This window comes from Oreochromis niloticus, linkage group LG11, assembly GCF_001858045.2.
Source record: "Oreochromis niloticus isolate F11D_XX linkage group LG11, O_niloticus_UMD_NMBU, whole genome shotgun sequence".
In the NCBI taxonomy this organism is placed as follows: domain Eukaryota; kingdom Metazoa; phylum Chordata; class Actinopteri; order Cichliformes; family Cichlidae; genus Oreochromis; species Oreochromis niloticus.
In genome coordinates, this window is record NC_031976.2 from 6904822 (window position 1) to 6927358 (window position 22537).

Consider the following 22537-nt stretch of genomic DNA (forward strand, 5'->3'; position numbering starts at 1 on the left):
TGAAGCCATTTTTCAAAATCGTGGATTAGAGAAAAAAGAGCAGCAATAAAGTTGTATACCACAGGGGTCACCTTCAGAACCTGCTTGTGGTTATTCCTATCATTAGCATGACTGTTTCGTGCTGTCCTGCTCCAATTAGTACTGACACAACCTCTGGTCTTATGACTGAGCAGTTCAAACTGCCCACTGTTAGAGTGTAATTCTCATGCCGATGGACTAATGTGAAATATGGCAACAGATGCAGAGAGCAACAACTGAAGCACATTATTCTGGACCCAAGGGCCATTAAAGCCATAGCTATTAAATATAATTTGAAAAAATTTGCTTTTTGGCGCATAGAATAGCAGGTTGTGAGGTATTATTATAATCACTACATTCCCCAGAGTGGCCGCTTTCTGCAAATGTTATTGCTATTTGTATATGCCTTTGTGAAAGGGCTTTAGGATGTGTAGTCTTGTTTGTGAATGCTTTATGGGAGGGGTATTTCTCCTCAGATTCAGGGGTAATCATTGCTTTTGCCAGGCTTTGTTTCTTTTTGTGCGAGTCTGAGGTAATTATCGCTCACATGGCTTGGGCTTATTGTTAGTTTGGTTGGAGAGAATTTATTCATATGAGAACAAGTTTGATTTGGTGTGCTTGAAATGCACACTGAGAACAACATGGGGTTGAGCCTGCATTAAAATGTGACTGGTGGTCACATTGTTGATTTCTGACAGCAGTTTGTCTGCAAATTGCTACAACAGTGTCATTTGATCACTTTATTGAATTTTAGCACAAAATAATTTAGCATTCACAGTGAAACATCTTTGTAATTGTTATGGGTGAAAAAATGACTCTAGGAGAGACGCAAGTTGCAATCAGTGTTACAGTTATTGTACTAATTTGTTACACCTAAGTTGAAACCAGTGCTGTGTCGTTGGCGTTCACATCAACAGTGAGCTGAGGCTTTTTATTTGGCCAGAGAGGGTAGAGAGGTGGTCAGTGTGGCTTTGATGCACATCTAGTTGTGGCTGGCAGCTAAGATTGGAAGATGTAGGAGGAAGACATTGTGAAGCTGTGTTTGTTTTTCCCAGTTTCCATAAAAGGAAGAAGTCCCGGGGGGAGTTTAAAAAACAGGTCACATTAAGTTGTGACTCACAAAATTACCATGACACTAAAGCTGAAACAATAACCGCTGCAGTCTCTAGTTATGGCTTCTTAAACAAATATCTAGTTTATTGTTTTCTTATTCCTCTTTAACACTAAATAGGCTGTTGATTTCAGTGAAAGTAGAAAATTCTGTATTAACCTGTGTGGAGTTGTGTACCTTTGAGGTGAATCTGTCTTGATGTACTTTGTTTCTGTCACTGATGGTCTATTGACGTTTTCCCCCTCACCTTTTAGCTGCTGGCTGCACGTTCGAAGAGGATTCAGACCCTAATCTGTGTGACTTCACCCAAGGAGAGGAGGATGACTTTGACTGGCTGTTGTTTAGGACACAGAGTTCACCTTCTGCCAACTCTGACCTGCTGAAGGGTGAGTACTCTGTGCTCATGGTCCCCTGTCCTCTTTACTTTGTAGTTTTTGTAGACACTGAAACACGGCAAGCGAGCGTGCATGGGACACATGCAGCCCTGTTTTCATGTCTGGGAAATACATAGACTTGTTGGTATTAATGTGGCTGGCATTATCGGCCTTTAAAAATGTCCTGTGTCCGTTATGCATCAAATTTAATGAAGCCCTCACCCTGGTTTTATCTGCTTCCCTCTAACCCCAAGGATAATTTTATGTTAACCAGCCTCACAGGACTAATGGAAACCAGCATTTCCCTGCCATCATCCTCTCCACTGGTGGTTGCCAGAGGGTGATGGCATGCATAGTTTATAAGGCGCTCCTCCATCTCTGCATTAACAAATACCTACAGGGATCTGACAAAGAGAAGATTGCTGTTTCAGCTTCTCAGCATAAAATACCAGTGGCTGCAGTGCTCTCTCCGGTAAACTACTTCTACTGGGGGAAAACTTGGAATATGATTAAGGAATTGACCTCCCTCGGGTTTAACCAATCAATCAGTGTGTGATATGGTAATGAGAATGCAACAAATCCATGACACAGACGTACATTTAAGTGTTCATTTTACAAGAGGATGGGGAGAGCACTTGCACACTAAATAGGAGGAACCGTTTCTTTAAGCCTCAAAGAAAGCACTGGTATGATTTGTTGGTAGAACAGAGCTAATTCGGTAGACATAAAGACAGGGCAGCTAAGAGGAACAGATGGAGAGATGACAAGATAGGATACAATCAGATACATCATCTAAAAAGAAATAAATGCAGGCTTCAGGGAACATTCTGTCCGTTTGGAAACTATCAACTCAAGTAGCCTTTGAAAACGGTCAAAAACACCCTGCAGGGGTAATTTAAAAGCCGGGTACTTGTGGTTTTGATTTAAAGCATTAAAATCGCTTCTTGTCTGCAGGTGGTTATCCAAATACAGTTCTGAACTCGATAAATCTCACATTTAATCCTAAATCACTCTTCATTCAGCCACACATCATCAGCATTCGAGCGAGAATCTGCCTGCAGCCGCCATCCAGTTCACAGCAGGCAATGAGATAATTAATACTTTTCCCTTCGGGTTTAATTAAAACTTACTGCCATGGCATTTACAACAATCCAGAGCCATCAGTGGAACAGACCTGCACAGGTGGAATGAGGCAGGTAGCCGTAATCTGCACACGACGGCTGTGAGCGTCAGTCCACGATCGATCCGTCGACCAGGAGACAAATTCTGTCTAATTTATTAGACGCTCATCCTTCAGCCCTGCACAAGAACCCGTGTATTATTCATGTTCCTCTCCTAAATGTTGTCACTGGATATTGACAGCAGCGTTCCTTCATTGTGTTATACCTTGACATTTTCTCTGCCGTGTTATTTAAGGCGGATAATCTTACCGCAGATACAGGCACAGGAAGTTTTTGTCTTTTTCTCCTCCTCTCTGACTTAATCCCCTTGTGTTGACTTCTAACCATGTATCACATTGGGCAGCTAAGGTGGGGGGAATAACAAGAGTTTATGAGATAAGGCTATTTACATTGGACCAGTATTAACTTTGCGGGGCTGAGAAATTGGTGTCGAGGGAAGATTAGTAAACACAGCTGAGATAGCAGCAGCTTGTGGCTCCCAGGAGAAATTAGAGACTACTGCTCCCATGAAAGACAAAATAGTCTTACAAAACAAAAAGAAAAAGGAAGAAAGAGCGCAGTGAGGTCTTAATAAGACTGTTCCTTTTTTTATCACATCTTACTTTATTTGGAATTAGAGTGGAGATTTCTGGCTGATTTTTGATAATCTTTCGTTCTCTTGCTTTTGTTTAAATGAACGAGTGAGGCGTGCAGGATGATAACCTTGTACGAGAAGAATGTGTTTGCATGTCAAGTGTACCTCATTTTCTGAAAGCCAGATTCATTAAGCTTGAAAAGTTATGGGTCTGCTGCAATATTCATTATACTGTATCAGGGTCGCCTTAAGCGAAAAATCCATTAAATGGGGTTAAAAACAGCTAATGGTGATGTATCTAACTTTCCTTGTTCACCTTGTTGGTGGAAGTGAAGTGAGTGATTGCCAGCTCCCTCGGTCCACACGCCAAAGTGTCCTTGGATGAGAAAATTGCGCGAAGCAGGCAAAGTAGAGCAAAAAGTATGGGGCACCTCGTAGGAGCAGTTTAGCGAGGAGCTGGCCATTACAAAGCTCTAACAAGTACAGGGTCATTTTTGGAAAGAAGGGTGAAAAACTGAATGCAGACCCTGGATTCCTCACTCAGAATGTGAATACTTAAGAGTTCCTTTGTCTAAGGAATGTGCCAGTGGTGACTAAGAGGCTTCGAGAAAAAAACAACAGAAAGGGTGGATAATTGATCTAAGTGGCTGCATTTAAAAAGTAAAATACCTCAGCTGATTAACACCTTGAATAACACGCCATTTCTTAGCATTTCATTTGTAAGACTCAGCTCCAAATCAACATTTTCTGACCACTGTTTTTAAAACCTACTACAGTCAAAATACAGCGTGACAGGGGTGTCACAGATTCAGGTGTCTAATGCAAAAGCAAAGAGCCTCATGTCTTTCATGACATCCATGTAAATGTGGCGTGGTTCTGTAGCCTCAAAGTTATATCAACGATATTTTGAGAAATATTACGATAAAAATATTTCTGATAATGTAGAAAAAGAAACAAAATGTTATCTGTGATTGCAGCTTGTAGATGGCAGCATTTATTAATGCAGATAAAATTAATTTCCAACTTTCTTTTCCAGCTGTTTGCTGTCATTATGTGAATCTATTAAAACTAAGTGGCAGCAGCAGCATTACAGCGACGTAGCATAAGTTAACTGTCAATGCAAAAGTAGCTTACGTAGTGTTTTGAATGAAAATCATGAAAGTCAAACTATAACACAGCTGCTTTAGTTTAACGGTAACTAAAGTAAGTGAAACATGTAAATGCACAGGAGCTGCAGAATTTTGTTGCATAATAAAACTGAAATAAAAAAATATTTCCTGTCTGTGATGGTGGGTTCAGCTTTTTAATCAGCTGCTTAAAGTTACTTTCCATCCACTGTTTGCTCTTCCTGTCATATAAAGTGTAACGGGCAAATGCTCCAGTGATGCTGGTGAGGTCGTTTGTTTCCATTTGTGTTACGCATCACCAGCTGCTAGCATTTCCTCCTTACATACCTTTATAGCAGACTCAACGGTCCGTTTGTGCCTCAAGGTTTGTTGAAACAGGTTTGTTGTTTCCACCTTTAGTGGGAACTCTTTTCTATGTTTTGGAAACCATCAGAGGGTAACTAGCTGCTCTCAGTCTCAGACATGTCTGGGCTTGTCTTGTCATTGTGTGTTAGAGAAAGTAATTGTATCAGTGATATTTCAGTAGGACACTTTATATCATGTAAAAATGTATACTGATATTAGGACAGCCCCACCCCCCAAGTCAAGTGCGAGGTATACTGTAAAGGCTGAAATGTTTCCCACAAACCTCCCTCCTCACTTTCCGCCTCAGCAGCCGTACAGGCCAGACAGTGTCTCTTGGATGTGCAGTTTTGGGACAGTTTTCAGCTGAGTCACGCAGAAAAACTTCGACAGTACTAAAACAAAGTGTTGAATATGCTGCTGCTTTATTCTCACCATGCTTTGCATGCTAATCCCTCGCTCTCCTCTCATCGTTTTTGTAAATGTTTTCTTTCCAGCAGCATACATCCACTGAAGATCCTGATTCTGTCTAAATCCGGCTCCGTCTCTGTGTTTCTGCTACACTGCAAAAAGCTACGGAGTCAATTGATTGACTGTGTACCTTAGTTTTATTAGCTAGTAGTGCAGAAGGCTTGTACATAAATGCCCGAGAGACACTTTCAATAGACTTTATAGTTCGATTGGACCTCGGGTCAAAGAAGGGTTGAGACTTGTATGAACCATGGCTTTAAGTATTGTTGTAGAGTTAGAGACTGGTCAGCTGGCACGTACTGCAGCAGTGTACACAGTGTAATGACCTTAACAGAGCTAATTCATACAGTGAAATGCGCATCCATCTGTATTTCCAGCCTGATTTCCTCTATTGGGCAGCCATTCTGGTCTTTATCCGTCTCCTCTCACCTCTGTTTGGCCTCAGCTACACACCACAGATCAGCTCCACATTATTGTGCGTGTCATTGAGAATGACCCGAGATCCTTCTGCATGTGTCAAAAGATGAGGCAGAGTGAGCCAGATATCAGAACTTTCCAGCCATCCTTACTGGTTCCACCTTTTCTGCCTCTCCACCATTACCTCGGATGTATTTTGACTTGCTGTAGGTGGAGAAAAGGCTTGAAAAGGCTGATCATGCAGATACTATTTGACTGTTGTAGAAGAAAGCAAGTGTAAAAAATACACAGCTGCTTTCTATTCATGTTCTTTTTTATCTTCTGATTAATCAGTTCAGTTTAAAACCAGCGACTCATTACTGGTTTTACTGCATTAGGTGTAGCTGACTTTAAACTGAAGATAGCCATCTGATCCTGGGAGGAGACACAAATCCCTCTGGGGTTGCATCCTGAAGGGAATCCGGTATTCAAAATCTGCCAAATCAAACATGCGGAACTACCCGCTGTGGTTACCCATGTGAATACGGCAGCAGCTGAAAGTAACTTTTTATTTGAAGACAGTCTTTTTGTTCAAAAACTGCATTTTTTGGTGTTGCATAACTGATCAGTTATGGTGATAGGACACTGTTTGTTCAAGATGTCATTACAGTGATGAAGTGCATGCTGGGGGTAAAATCTAAAGTCGTCACGCTAACACTTGTTTAATATCGTTAAAGTACGTTTCCTAATCCGAACAATGTGTGGGAGACATTTCATGGTTACTGATTATTATTCATGTTTGTGTTATCTTCATGCTTTTTATGTTATGCTCTGTGTGCTCGAGTCAAGCTCACTTCAGCCTTGTGTGTTGTTGTGAGAGAAAGAAGAATGGACCCAGATGTTCCTCTGGAGTGGGTAATGTTTTGGCTTGGAGTGCTGGATCAGCACTAACTATCTTGGCTGTTTTGGTAAACCAGTGTTCTAGTAAGATTATTTCCCACTGACTACACGCTGTTAGAAGGCCCAGGGGGCTCTGAAGGCAAGAGGGTTAGCTGCTGTATCCTGTTTCGTCTCTGCTGGGAGAGGAGAGGGGAGACAGAAACTGTGCAGTAGGAGCTTTAATTTCATTCGGGCTCTTTTGTCTTTGGAGACGTGCGGTTGTATGCATACTAAAGCCTGCGGATACGTTTCTGCATATCCTACAGTTTTCGTGCCTCACCTTAAACAAGTAGTTTAATGCCTAAGCCTAACCAAACCGTGAGTGAAAATGAACATAAACAGTGAGTGAATGTGAAACGTAAAGGCGTCCCAGAGGTAATCGAGACTGCAACAATCCTGCACGAGAGTCGGGAGAATTTTGTGTCCGCAGCTCGTTAATGTCACTTTTGATATCTCAAATGTCAATAGCTGATGGATTTGTTTGTTTGCAAAGCCAGACCTCCCCTTTCCTCTTTGAAAAGAAAACACAACACATCCCTCTGATGTGTTGCAGTGCTTTTCTGTTTTTCATGTTTTGGGGAGAAAAATAGGTGAGGACGGACCTGAAAGGGTGAGCAAAAATATGAAGGCCAAAGTCACAGCTGAGTAAATCTTAATAAAAAAAAAAAAAGTCTCGTAATAGCCGAAGTGACTTATCAGCTTTTAGAAAAGGCTCGCCTACAAGGCTAAAACTGTGTGATGATGAATGAAATCAGAGATGAGATAAAGTAGTCTGCTGTTTGTTTTCTGGGATGGTGATGCATCTTTTGTTCATGAAGGGTTGGGGGCAACCTTTTAACATTGCACAGCCATATTTATCATTTGGCTTGGGTTACAGAGGACAGCATTTCATTTGAAAGGAGACGAGTCCGGTCTTCTGGTAGACTCTGCGTGTTTCACTCCAGCCAAACGTTCCACCAGCTGATTTTACTAATTAACACACCTTCAATCAGAGAGGCAGGAAATAATTAGTGAAATCAACTGTGGTATTTGCTAGAAAACCTTCCGTGGCTTGGAAGGGGAGCTACTGGCTCACTGGGATAATTGCTTAAGACTCATTACCTCAAGGCAAAGGACATCATATTCATTGATCACTGATGTATAATATAAATGTCTGAAAGCCCAGTGTCCTTTTAAAGCATCTCAAAAATGCCGTAACTACACAGAAGCTTTTAAAATATAACAGATTAATTGAATTGCTATTCAGGGAAGCGAGCAGCTGCTCCCTTTATGCCTCCTCAACAAGGTAAGGGCGATTCATTAATGTGAATGATAGAGACACATTTGGGAAACGCAGACATTTTGCCAATCACTGAAGCCTGCAGTCCAGCTGAAGTATACTCTGTGACCAGTCTTTCTTTTTTTTTTTTTAATTCTTTGTTTTTCACTCACCCACACAGGCACCCAGATGATAGGAAGGCATGATAATACAGCCCCCTTTGGCTGGTTTCTGTCTAATTAGTGTCACTTTAGAGGAGCAGCTAGAGGGCTTTTATGTGCAAGGTTGCAGCTTAAATAATATAATTGGAACTGTAGCTAAATACACTTTCTAGGTGAACCACCTTAACTCAGGTGAGATAAAATAACTGGCCACTTGAAGAGTATATTAGTACAGCTTTTGAAAAATGGCTATGTGGGTGTCAGCTGCAGTAACTTTTGTATTTGACAGACTTGAGTAGTTAGAGATTTTTTTTTCTACTCTTTTAACAATGTAATGTAGTCACATTAGGCACTTTAGACCACAAGTAACTTTTTTTTACTGCATATAACAATTTATTCTTTGCACTTCATCTACCTCACATCCATGAAGACTGTAGAATCTGGTCTTTAAGTGATAACGCGATGAAACCTGCTTCCGGGTCCAAACTACTCTGTGTTTATTAAGGCTGTTGTGTTTTTAACCTGTTTTAATGCTTTGTGTCTTGTTCTATTTAATCTGAACAAGCCCTTAAAAACAGTCAGTGATCACTGTCGGCCTCTCTTGGTTTTTATCATCACTATTCATTTTAAAGCTCAGTTTTTAAAACCTTATGATGTAACTACAGCCCAGCACATGAACGGATTATCTCGGTTGTTCTCCTGACTGAAGTTTGGTCCGTTTACAGCATCCTGCCATGCTGTTACATTTGTCCCTAACCATCGGGAACCCTAACCTTAACTTTTATCCAGTGGAAAAAAGTTAGCGTTCATCCTCCAGCTTCACTGTGTTTCTGTTATGCTAACCATAGCTGTCAGCTAGTCCAACTTCAGTAATCTTACAAAAGTCAATGCTGTTTAGTTTTCTGTCTTAATTTATGTCTGAAGTGATAGCAGAGCTGTATGTTTTAGTTTTTCAGAAATCTCTCAGTCAGAACATGGTATATAATGTTTGGATGGAAACTAGCGAGCTAACTTCTTGCTAACTTCTAACTCCGTTAAACTTCATAAATTCTGTTTTCATGGATGCCTGGATGTTAAACTTAATTGTTACACCTAGAGCTGCCACACTGGTCATTTTATTAAAGATGAAAGAATTTAGACAGTTTGTAACTCTGAGTGATGCCACAGTGTTCGTTTGACATTGGGACCTGAAACAGAGTTTGGACCTGGAAACGGCTAATGACGTCAGACCCAGTAAACCCAACACTGACCTGTGGGATGTTGCACGGTCATAGTTGCTAACCACTCCTCCTCATGCTGCACAGTTCATAAGAAGTTCAAGAAAGCTGGAAAATGTTTGTATTACAATGACAGCATTAGTGCTTTTCTCATATTTTCAGATGTTGAAAAGCTTTGTAAGTTCATTTTTTGTTTCTTATTATACATATAGTGTATTTCTTTCAGTAGTAATTGTTGATTGGATTTAAACCAGACAATAATCTTAATATGTTGTTCGGTACTTAGCAAATTAATATTTCTTTAGGGAGGAAAACAGTTTGTATTGGAGCATCAATCAGGTATTGCCACTGTAAGGAGAAATTGTAGAGGAAGATTTAGTGAAAAAAACGTTCACTCATCATTAGTCATATTACTGACGGCCTAAACTCTATTTGAGACTCTATTTATCTGCAAAATGAGAAATCACTCGTAGCGATTACTTTTTGAACAAAATAGTGAAACAAATACAAATGATGTTTAAATACCAGTTCTTGGCTTGAGTTTATGTTGTGATGCACTTTCTTTTCTGTCTGCCTTTTTTTCCCTTCTGTGCAACTCATAATGGTCTAAAAAGCTTGATTATTGGTTCTGCACTACTTTTACAGAGCACTGCGGGGTAATTTGAGGACACTATATATGGTGTAGCAGTACTCACTAAACATTTGAACAGCAATGCAAAATAGCTAACTCAATAAAACTCAATAGTCCACTATATAGTAAGCACAGAGTGGGTTCAGACACATTTCTAGGAAACGGGGTTGAAGAATGTAAGTGTGAAATGCACATTATTTAAACTAATATTTTCATGTAGTACAAACACAAAACCCAGTTAGTGTGTTGATATCGATTTTCAACTTTAGCATAAGCTCACAGCACAGAGCTGTGGTCAGAAGAATACTTGCAAAACTGAATCTTCTATCATTTAATCCAACAGAGTCTTTCTGCTGCTGTTTTAGTAAGCAGAAGATTAACAGAGTTAAAGCATCTTTGTGAATCAAATGTGAATGCTTGAATGAAGTTAAAAGACATTTCTACTACTGCCTGCTGTCTTTGAACATGTTCTTTAAATATTTGAAGCTCTCTTTCTTCTTCTGATATCCTCCTTTTTTCTGCTAATCACGCATTCTCTCTTTGGCGATCTGGAGATTGGAATTGGCTTTGTATGTGTGCCTAGTGCGGACGGCTGTGTGCAACTGGATATCTCCCAGCCTCTGTGCTCTCCTCTGCTCCTCCGTGTCCATACTTTGCTCCAACTCTCTTGAAATCTCTGCAGATCACAGGTTCTAGAAAGTTGTTTGAAACCAGACCACATTGCTATTTCTTAAAATTCTGTTTGTGCACAGGACTGAATCGAGCCTTCCCAATACATATGAATTAAAAATGGGAGAGAAAATGTAAAGAGAAGGAAAAACTCCTCGTTTACAGCCGCGGTAACTCATTCATTAGCCATATAGCAGTTTGAATATAGAGAGTAAAGCGTATCTGAGCACTTGAACACTGGCAGATGAGATGAATGCAAATCTACTTTGATAACATTTTATTAATTAAAAAATGTTCATGGTTTTGACAGCTCTGACTGTATTTTGCTCAAAGCAAAGACTTTAGGCATGCGGTCTCTCATTCTGGCATTATCAGGCACTACAATTAAATCAGGGAAAACTTCAGCTTTTGCAGTGATTTATTAAAAGTGTATCTTGACATAATTTTCTCCAAAACATCAACAAACCTTATCAAGATAGCATCTGATGTCCTGCTTTGAGCATTTAAATCTGTTTTACACTCTTGGTTAAGAGAAATCATTGTAATTAGTGAGTAAAGAGGGATGTAGTTGGTCAGGTTTAGGACATTTTTGGCTCTAGCACAGTATTAACAGGTCATTGTTGCATTTTGTTGTTGAGCTGCATCTTTGTTTTGAATACTCTGCTTTTATTTAGGCTTACTCTGAATAATTATGTATGACATTGTGCCTCATAAATAAGTTCAAACATTAGCTTGTGACACAGACCATAAAATAGACCTGCGCTTTGTATGCAGCTTTGTTGCTAAAGGTGAGGAACAGGGTTCCTTATCAGCAAATAAAGGTTTGACAAACAAACTTCCCAGTTAATAAACAAAGTTTTATATATTGCAGAACACAAGGTTGCCAAGGTTGTGCACACACCAATTATATCAATGTTGAATGATGCTACAGTCTATAATTTATATCCAGAGCAGGATGCAGTGTGCCATTTAATCAGCCTAATACGAAAGTTACTGAAGTAACAGTGAATGTGCCTGTAGTGTGTTTGGCTGTGATTTCTGGGACTAAGAACACCAAAAAGTTTACTTTATAAATCCTTTTGTAATTATCTCTCTCACCTTAAACACAGTCTGTTATGCTAATTTCCACTTATGTAGTTGTATTCCTAGATTCCAGTAGAACAATCCTTAAGTGAGGGGCTATTAAAGATAATTATCTCATATCTGAAATGAGGTGTTTTCTCTCTCTTCCCTCCTGCCAACTTTCTTCTGATTGGCTGCTGCTCACAAACACAAGTTTTGAACGGCAGGTGGGTGGAGCTTCTGCACCCACATCCAGAGCTGCGTGCCTGAGATCATTTTTAAATGTTACTTGCTCCCGCTGACATTATAGACCCTTGAATCTGAAAGTGTGCACAATGTTTGGTTACGCATTTATATAAATGGATTTATTTATATAAAAAGCCTAATTACTGCTCTTGTATTGAAGTTTGTGTCCCAGTGGCGGGTGGGTTACATATTTGCCTTAACTCTTTGCATATGACTGGGTTGCAATTGCGATTTATAGCTAACAGCCTGTGTTTTGTTTTGTTTTGTTTTTTTTTTTTAATGCTTTTTGAATAACATTTTCAAGGAAATTGGTTTTCTCTCTTAATTTGATTAGAGTGAAGATTTAAGATTGTGTGGGCCCCATGGGAATTTGTGAATTTTAAGTGGGCTGCTCTCCTCTTGACTTTGAGAATGGCTGTTTCAGACATTGCCAGCAGTTTGACTCCTGCATGACACCTGACACAAAAGCTTGAGCTTTGACTAAAGAATTACTTGCACAAAAGTGACACAGCATGCAAAAAACAATTTCAAAGCCTCTAGATTAACATACAAAAACTAGTTTAATTTATTGGTCTTTTTTTAAATTTTCTATGAATTTTTAACTTAAACTTGTCCAACTGTGTACTTTCTTTGAATTATTTTGGTTTAGTACTGAACATGAGTCATTTCTAACATGCTCATAAATGATTAAACATCCTTCAAAGATTCTACCAAGTTTCCATGAACTCAGTCACAATCGACTCACCGTTATTGCGACGGGGCAAAGATGAAGCAGTCACCAGCGCTGAGAGGGCAAATTTCGCTGGCTGATCGCACCAGTAGGAATGTGTGGCTGCACTGAGCGGCGATTTTACCCTTATATCCAAGGGGTATTCTGGGGGATTTGGGGCAAAGTAGTAATTTACAGCTTAGGAATCAGAAACTGCTTTTTAAACTACACGTTTCATAGTTTTGAGAGATATTTACAGGCGGTGAAGATAAGACAACAAACATCAGAAACATTTGAAAGTCCAGTTTTTGTTCGACTGTCTTTGGCCAGCTTTACCTGAACAGATATGCTGATGTCTTTTTTTTTTAAACTTTTGTAACAGCATCAAGTATGTGACGTGGAAAAAAAAAAAAAAAGGCTGGATTCCTTTTAAAGAATGATTTTTGGTGAAAAATGCAAATCGGAAGACTTTTATGGATATGAGTCAAAGAGTATAGATTTCTGGTTTTGGTCTGGTCTTGTGTTCATGATGGCACCAACAAAATGGAAACAGCCCACTGGTGCAGAAAACAGAAACAGGCACGGTAAAGCAAGGGAGAACGTATCAGCGACAAAAATGGTAAGGGAGTACCTACCCATGTGTAGCAGACACTTTATCAGCAGGCTTGGATAACTGAGAGTTTGCCTCTGCAGAAAATTGTACTTAGAGCAAAGATAATGTAACCTATATCAGACCTCTGCAGTTATTTAATGAAAGGAAGGAAAAGAAACTTGTCTCTCTTCTGGTTTGTTCAAATTCCTGACATATACATCCCTCATACATTAAACTCATTTCGCTGTGGGATGAGAATGCTGCACTTATCGTTGCTGACTCGCCATTTGAGGGGCATTATTTTCTGGCGTTTGCTTCGTTTTCATTGTTAGGTTGACTGCTTTTCTAAAGGGAAATAAATGTTGTAGCGATCTCCTGTGGGAGTGTGAATCCACCACCATCTGCTTATAAATGCAGTGCCCTCTAGGACTCGGTTCATGCCTCAAAAAAGTCCCAGTGGGGAGAACTAGTTGCAACTCCTCACAGAGCACGACAGCACAAAGGAACTCGTATAAGCATGCACCCCTGCACTTTAAATCTCACAAGCACAAAGGATCTGAAAATGATTCTGTCATTGTTTCAGAACACATATTGTTTGTTGAGTCCTGGAAAAAAAAGTGTCTGCATGTGCTATATTTACATCAGCTGTCACTTTGGCTCACTAGTTGATGGATGTATCATTTAGGACTGAAACCGCCGTATACGTTTCATACCTGGGGGCAAGAGAATTGCAGAGATAAATATCCCTGCAAATGGCATGAGCACAATTTGTATGCAGCTATTGATCCTGAGCTGTGAGACTTAATGATTTCTGTGCTCTTTTTTTTCTTTTTCTTCTGTAGACATAGTGGGTGGCAATCTAGTTACCAGTAGAGGTTCTGAGTGTAGGTTATTTCATCACCATTTGTTGAAATAACATTGATTTGAGATGTAGGATCCTCTTGAGTTAGCATCTGGTTGGAGGCTCATGAAGTGCCAAAAGGGTCCTTTATAGAATAATAGAGTGGGGACAAAACATTTCATTCCTCTTCTTCATGTTCCCGGGTAATGTCTTATCCGTGCCTGACATTCGCATTCACACACTTCCTCTCAGGTGCAATTTAACTCAGCATTGTTACCATAATAACTCTTGTCGTGCACAACAGTCTGTCAGTAATTGATATGTAGGCACTGCTTCTGGGTGGAGCCATTTGCATTAAATCGTGTTAACTGATATGATAATGAATGTGAAAGGCCTGATGCAAGCGGAATGACTAACTAGAGATGGATGGCTATTTGAATTATACACAATAAGTAATATATTATATCAGGTCTCAGGGGTGCAGAGCTCTCCCTGAATTTGTTGCCTGTCTTTTACTCGGATCAGCCCGAGCTGCCTGAATATAAATAGTCTGCATCAGATCTGGCATCCCTTTCTTCACTTCCCTCCCGTCCTTAATGATATCTGATATGGAGGGAAATCAGCACATGTGGAAATAGATGGTAGAAGCGAGCTAACTAACACAGAGCTGTGTTAGGATAGTGACAACAGTAATATCTCAGATCTGACAGATGAAATATCTGCACGGCTTCTCATGTTGGCCGTCTGTTTAATATGTGTGACCACCTCTAAGCTTTTAAGCAGACTGTTGATAATTGGCTTCTCTTGCTTCACCAAACTTTATTATTCTCTATTAACACATATGAAGCGTATTGCCTTTCAGATAAGTTATTGTAGTGTGAAAGACGTGACGGTGCGAAAGGCTTGGATGAAGAAGGGACGCCACAGTCGACTGAAAACAAAGATGAATTCAAACTTTATTTAAAATGATCTACTGACACCCTATTATAAGTATTCCAGTGACTGATTTCCTGCTTTTGCAAAGGTCATAGTGCATTAAGGGGAAAAATATGAGATTACAGACTTTAATTAAAGAATTTTAAAGTATTCTGTCTATAATAAAAGAAATATTTGTCAGTATTTGGAGTTAGCACCTTTGAAATCCTTAAATCCTTCTGTCCTCAGAGTTTATTTAAGCAGCGTAGTGCACAGACTTTGAGCTGGTTCCAGGTACTGACAGGTGCCCAGAGGCATTATACTTTGTATTGAAAGAGAAAAGTTTCTCGGTGTTGCTGTGTTGTATTTTACTCCTGCAGCTGCAAACCATTATTAAAAAATCACATGAAAATGTCAAATACTGAAAATATTATTTTAACAATGTTGTGCATGTGGCTATGACCTCAATAGTGTTGAGGTCCAGACTCTGGGGAGGCCAGTCCATGACTGATAGTGTTTCACTGTGTGCTGTTCTATCCAGGAATAGCTTTACTGCATTGAATCTGTACTTTACCGACTATTGACTGATAAAACCATGCCTTCACTTACAGATGTAGACAGTCACTGTTATACCTGTGGTCTGATTGCCTTCGTAGATATTGATGACAATTTGAACTTAAAATTTCACATTTTATTAGGATTCATCACTCAATTCGCCACTGATTTTCAGTCGAGTTCTTGTGTAATTTGGCATACTTCAGCTGTTTTTACCTCTTTCCCTTCCTTAGGAATGGCTCCTTGATAGCCAGAGACCATTTCTGAGACAAACACATGAAAAAACATCAACATGCAAATACAAGGACTGACCTGAAAAAGCAGCTAAACTTAGAGAACTAGTTTAAGACCACTTAAAAAAAAGTGACAACAACAAAAAAAAAGGTATAGTTTAGACTTTTGCAAAATTTTGTATCACAATTACTTCTAATATTTTGTTTTGAAAAAATGAGTAAATTCAATAGGCCAACAATTATTATTATTTTTGTTTTTTCACTAAAAGACCGGCCGTCGTCTTTTAGCTCCTGCTTGTACCGTTGTTGAGAAGAACTAACATGAGGCAATGGAGCGAATAATTTGACCATGGATACTGGGGTGATTTGGTGTCCACTTTTATCACATAACTAAGATAATAAATGGACCAATGTTCTGCTGTAAGTCACAGTCTGCTAGTACTTTTAAAAAAAGAACTGAAGTAGAGAAAGCCATCTCTTTTGCCTAATTGAAAAGAAAATGTTCTCTGCAGAGCGAGAGATTATGACATATTTTGACAGAATATTGTTGAGATGTAGACCCCCGTTTTCTTCTTCACCCTCTCCTCCAAAGGCAGAGCTGACGAATTAGACGAGGAAGGGTTGGCTTACATAGGGATTCTTCAATGTCATTGGAGACAGTGTGTGTGTGTGTGTGTGTGTGTGTTGGGGGTGATAATAAGTCTGTGGAGATTATATTTGTGAGAAACAAAGGCCTCCCTCTAATACTGGATGGTCTGCAGATAGAATACATTTTCCGCTCTGACTGTAAATGTTGGCCTAGCTGGTAAGTTCGGAAATAAAGAGGATAAAGGTTAGAACAGCTTCGGAAAATGAGAGATGCACGTTTCGAGGAGTGCCTTGTGTGCTTTTATGGCATCTGTAGGATTACCACATTCGATTCCTTTTTCACAGCCATTGCAGTTTTTACTGCCTCCATCAAATCTGTTCAGTGCCTCCTACCTTCAGACATACTGACTGCAGTAATAGAGTGTGAATGGCACAAAGCGGGAACTGTATTTTTGCGATGGTGAACGGAATGAGGCTGCAGATGCTTGTGCAAGCCACAGCTTGATGTCTCAAAATTGTTGTGGAAAACAAAAAGGTATAAAACTCTAAATGTTTATTGCATAGCACAAAAAAAAAAGACCATTGGCGATGCCAGCAAAGTTAGCTCAATCATGGGATCGTTGGACGGCTGTCTTTGTGTTGTTTGTAATCGCAGCGAAGAGTGTATCCCTCTGAGGAACACTCCCAGGTTGTTACAGCTAATGACTGCTGGGGGTTCTTCACTAAGAGCTGTCTGACAGCATTTGCTCAGATATTAATATCAAACGATGGGAATGAGGACACTGCCACACGCAGTAAATTGGTGCCACACAAACGCAAGACATGCGTGAATAAAGTTGGCACAGGCACGTAGATGCACACCATCTTGCATGCATCCACTTTGCTGACTTATGTTCTTCACCGACAGTAATTGATTTGTGTAGGGAAGCGTAAGGCAGCCATGTTTAGCGAATCAGCTGTTTTTTTTTTTCTTTTTTTTGAAGCAAAGCCATAAACTGAAATCTGGAGGCTCTGCATCAGTTTTATTGTGACAGTACAATTATTAAGTTCCAGCTCCCACCGCTATGCGGGCGGCTTCCTTGTCACCTTGCTAAGGGCCATGCTCTCTAAAGGGAGCAATAGAAAAAGCCATAATCATAACTTCAGAGGAAACTCATATTCTTTTATATGCTTTGATTGTGATGTTTTTCTTTGCTGAGAAAACAGGGAATTTCAAAATCTAACTTGTGGGAAATATAGTGTTTCAAAGTGCTCCTGCGGCTTTCTGCCACTCCTCTCGTCGTCTCGTGTGTTCCCTTTGAGGTGGCGGGGACAATCTGCGATGCGCAGCTGGATGCCCCTTATATGGCTGCAAAACGATCCCTCAAACAGCTGTGGGATTTGCACATCACTTAACCTAATTTATCTGGGGCCTCTCTGGGAGCAGAGGAGTCTTCCCAGCCCAGGATCACACGCATCTATTTTTGCACACATGCACACAGGACATAAAATTCACTTTCACCCCAAGCTTTGCTGAACCTAACCCTACTAAGCTGAGTTGTAATACTAAGTTTCATGTTTTTTTGTTTTGTTTTTTAAATGAGGACCAGGTTTGGACCAAGTCCCCATCATAAGACTATCAGAGCAGACTTATGTCCTCACAACATGACTAACCAAAGTCCTCACACACACGTTTTCCATTTCACTGAGTCTCGAGCTGCACATTTGCACCTGCATTTCAGCTTATCTCTCACTCATTTGCTCACTTTCTGCCCCCCTCCCAAAATATTCTATCCAGTCTAACACCGAGTTTTCTTTCACACTTTGCTCATGATATTGAGAATGAGATGACATTGCAGTTCTGTTCGAGCCCTGGTTGGTGCATTACAAATGCCCTCTCGCTCAGACATGTTGCAACAGTCTCTGAGAGCTAGACTAAGATCTCGCCTCCAATTCTCTGGAGAGGCTAGCAGTCTGTGGTGGGGCGGGAGCAGCCAAACACCAGCTACTTGCCTTCCCAGCGTGTGCTCATTGCTGTAGGCTTGTATGCCTCTGGGTGTGAGGGTGTCCTTATGTTTTCTATTCAGATGTCTGCTAGCATGTCAGTCTCAAGACACTCCATCTGCTCTACCCAAGTATGTGTACTAGAACTATCTACCACAGTTGAATTTCAGGTGCAGTCAAACAATTCCTAACTTTGCTTCTTCGCTGTTCTTTCTTTTTACATACCTTCTCACCGCATGTCAAGAAAAGTTCTTAAAAACACACAGCAGAACTCGCTGCAGAGAACTGGTAGCCAATTAGCGACTAATCTAATGATGCACTACAATTTCCGCAATGCAGTGGCCTATCTTTTTTTTTAATTGAATTAGGAGAAGAGCAAAATAAAGCAGATATTCCCTCCACATTTCTCTGAGCTTGATTACAGAAAGCACAGACTGTTAAACATTCCAGCGGCTGGGTCAGAGTCCTGCTATCTCCTGCTACGATTAGAGGGCCAGATAACCAAGATTTATTAGCCAAACATCCCGGCAATTAATTAGGAAGCGGGGCTAGACTAATCCTGTTTCTGCGGGCTTTAACGGGTCGAACTCCTTTACACTACCAATAGGAGCACTTCAAAGACAATGCAAATAAGGAACGGCTTAAATCAGCTCCCTCATATACGCAAATGTGCCGGTACTACTGCCCATGTTTATTAGCGTGTGCTTAAAAAAAAAAAAACAAAACATTTCCAGAGACAATATTTTCATAAATGTGTACGGACACATGGACCGTCCCTGCTTGTTTACATAGGCAGGGAGCAGCTTTAAATCCTCTCTGTGACGTATTAAGCATAAAGGTTTAGCCCTATCCACACTTCAAAGACTCGTCTGCAAATGCCGCTGGCTTTCGGGCTTTTTTTTTTTTTTTACTCCCCCTGTGGTTCTGCTTGGCTTCCTTTCATAAGGATCGTGCCCTGTGAGGCTCAACAGGTCACTGAACCACACAGAAATGTACAGTCTGCCCTCTTTGTTCCTAACATGCTTTGCATTTGGCCTCATAAGACCTCTGGGACTTTTAAATGCAATGCAAGCAGATGGCTGATAAGCTTTGTTTTGGCTATTAAGTAAGCCATCTACTTTGGGACTAGTGCTATTTTTTGATTATAAAGTCAAATAAAAAAAACAAAAACATGCTGGATTTAGCTGAAGGAACACTAACCCAGTGTGTGGAAAAATGGGACTGCACATCCTAAATTAGCTTTGGCAAAATCAGGAAAAAACAAACAAACAATAAAACTGTTTAGCTGAGAGATACTTGTCAGGTGATATTTGAACATATGGTGCAAAACCATGTAATTGGGTGCTTTAAGACCACTAAAGATGATGGAAAATCTTTGCCAAACAAAAACCAAACAAACCACATTTAGATATTTGAAGTCATTTTGAAGCCACAGCTCTATGAAGTGCAGTAACTCTTCTCAATGTTCTAATCTTAGACTCTTCTTCCCAGAGAGTCTTGAATGAATAATTATGCCTTTTGATTAAACACTTCATCCGAGCTGTTCTCGTAGCACTTTTTAATTTAAATATGGCGCATCTAGAATGTTAAATTAGATTCATGCCTGAAACGATGTTAAAACAATAAACATGTTTCCACATAATACAACAGTGGGACACTGTATCTTTCAATATAACAGCTTTTTTTCCTGGTATGGTCAGAATTAATGAGATGTTGTGCGTAGTTTAATCAGTGTGCTGGTGATGTCCTTGCAGGGACAAAGACCACATACACGCTTTGGCCCATTGTGGACTTTGCGTTTTGCAGACAGGATCATGTTATGACAGTAAAGAAGCACATATGTGTGTGCTTGTCTCTAAAATAGCATGTGCATGCTCAGCAAACACCAGCTGGACAAACAGAGGTTAAAAACACTCTGTGGGTACCAGGTGCCCGTGCACCTGTTTATTCTCTGAAACGAATGTCCTCACGACTTAACAAAGTTACTTCGAGCACTGTACATCTTGGCTGCCTATACAGTAGAGCCAGCTTGTGGATCCTTCAGTCTCTGTCCATCTGGCTCTATTGTTGATTGCAGACAGACTGGCTGATGAGTGCAGTCTGGATGTAGGAGCAGAAATAGGGCCCCGAGCTTGCAGGAGCTCCCTTAGGCTGGGGCTTGGCAGAGCTTTTTAGAGCTGCTCTATCGCAAACCCTCTGAAAGCGAGCACAGCAGTCTCCGTGGTTGCCTAATGGCCATGCTGCAGCTCTTCAGAGTCTGGCAGTTGACAGTTTCTGATCCTTTTTAAGCAAGAGGTGCAGATAAAAGCCCTGGCAAACAAGGAGGTGAAGTAGAGTCTGAGTTGTCCGTCGAGATTTCAAAACCAGGCGAGTTTTTTGGGAGGGAAAGAAAAGGTTTTGTTCACTTTGTTTTATTGATTATTTTAAAGCAAGCTTTGTAAAAATGACTGTGCCTTTCAAGAAACACTGAAGATGGCTTCTCTGCAGTTCTGTAAATTTGCAAAGGCTTGTGTGCATTAATTCCCCAGATTGACAGAGCACTGATAGTACAAGAGGAATGCAAGTAATTGTTTTCCTATTTCTCTACATCACATGTGAAAGGACAAACTGTATCATCAAAATGCAGATTAAGTAAAAAACAAACTTTCACTGTATATATTCAGCCTGGCTCTTAGTCCGAGAGAATGCCACTTTGCCGGAGGGCAGACATCTCAGTACTGAACTGTGCTCAACTCATCATCTGCACACCTTAAGGTACACAGACAAGAAAGCAGCAGAATGTAATGTCAGAAGCAGATTGTAACAAAAAAGATAGCAGAAGAGCACAATTACAACATTGCGTGCAGCGAAGGAAGGAAAACAGTCACGAAGAATACCGAGTCTAAATTTGTTTTCTCTGTGTCTGTTTTAATCACTCTTCTTTGTGTTTTACTCTGCATAGTTGCATACTCAAGGCAGTGTGCTGAAAACAAAGGCTCGGGAAAGTGCGTGTGGCTGTGTGGCCGTGCTGCCTCGCTGCATCTCTCTCTCTCCCTCTCTCTTTTTTTTTTCGTAAGGTTTTGTTCTCCTCTCCTAGTGTTGTTGTCAGGACAAGGATGTCACACCACAGAGAGGCGCCACAAAGAGTAGGAGGGGTCGTGGGAGGAACCACCTTCACACTCCACGCCGTGAATTGGTAAATGGATTGATTCTTATATAGCGCTTTTCTACTGTCCCGGAGTACTCAAAGCGCTGTATACAACATGCCTCATTCACCCATTCACCCCCACACTTCTAAACTCAAGTGCAAACTAATACTCCAATGAACGCATCGGAGGGCAACCTGGGGTTAGTATCTTGCCCAAGGATATTTGGCATGCAGACTGGGGAAGCCAAGGATCGAACCACTAACCTTCCAATCAGTAGCTGATCCGCTCTGCCACCTGAGCCACAGCCACCCCTAAGTTCAGTGCCTGTTGCTTTAAACGTACTTTTGGAGTTAGTCACAGCTGCTGTAATATACTGTAACGTTGCCACACGGCCATCTCAACCCACAGCAGGTGTTTGTTTTCAAACAACAGGTGTTCCTCATCAGACGATGACTACAGTCCCAAGAGCGCTTATGGCACTTTGTTGTATTCGTTAATTTGCATAAAACATCTTGAGAATATTGTATAATTATTGAATTTCTCGTTCTGTGAATATGCAGAAACATATTTTCGTATTCGCGCTCCAAAGCTGGTAACTGGCAGCACCTATGGTTTTGACATTTTACGGTTAGTGCAGCTGTTTAATATATCCGAGCGCTTTCTGCCTGAAGTTTGGATTTTTTCCCATGACGTTCATCCTACTCTCAAGATGAGTCAGGTATGAGGACTAATGGTGCCTAGTGGTGATGGGTCATTTTCCTATGTGCATAAATAAAATTTAAACAAATATGCCTTTTTTGGGTTTTTTGCAGCATATGAAAGCACATAGCAGGCAAAGATGAGTGAATTATGAACTTTTAATGTGTGTTTTTATCCCAGTTTTGCACTGCCATTACCGACGTACTTGTATTACAAGACAAATATAGGATGGTACCCTCAGTGGTATCTAGCCATGCACATATTTGCTAAGATCTAAAGTTATATGGATGTAATATATCTGGCTCCATTTCACTCTTTGTACCTGGCAAACAGCCACTTTTAGCTGGGCATGTTATAGGTTTTCTAGTGAAATAAAATATCACACATTAAGAAAGTGTTTAAAAGTCCTTAGGAAGCAGAAACCACAGTTACAGTTTGGAGCAACACACAGAAAAAGCCATGTTTACCCACCTTCACTGTGGACAGCAGTGAAAATGCAGGGTTTGTTTTGAGATAC

The 22537-nt window shown here is 40.4% G+C and overlaps 1 protein-coding gene across 5 annotated transcripts in view; it reads left to right on the plus strand.

Annotated features, from left to right (window-relative positions):
- Positions 1-22537, plus strand: part of ptprub (protein tyrosine phosphatase receptor type Ub) — a 182693-nt gene that overhangs the window by 50914 nt on the left and 109242 nt on the right. For 4 of the 5 annotated variants that reach the window (XM_005456695.4, XM_005456696.4, XM_005456697.4 and 1 more), the window contains exon 2: positions 1384-1515. In XM_005456695.4, coding sequence (XP_005456752.1) covers positions 1384-1515 — 132 coding nt within the window. Of the gene's footprint in view, positions 1-1383; positions 1516-7582; positions 7819-22537 lie in introns of those variants that run through there. The other variant, XM_025911861.1, reaches the window with a different exon arrangement.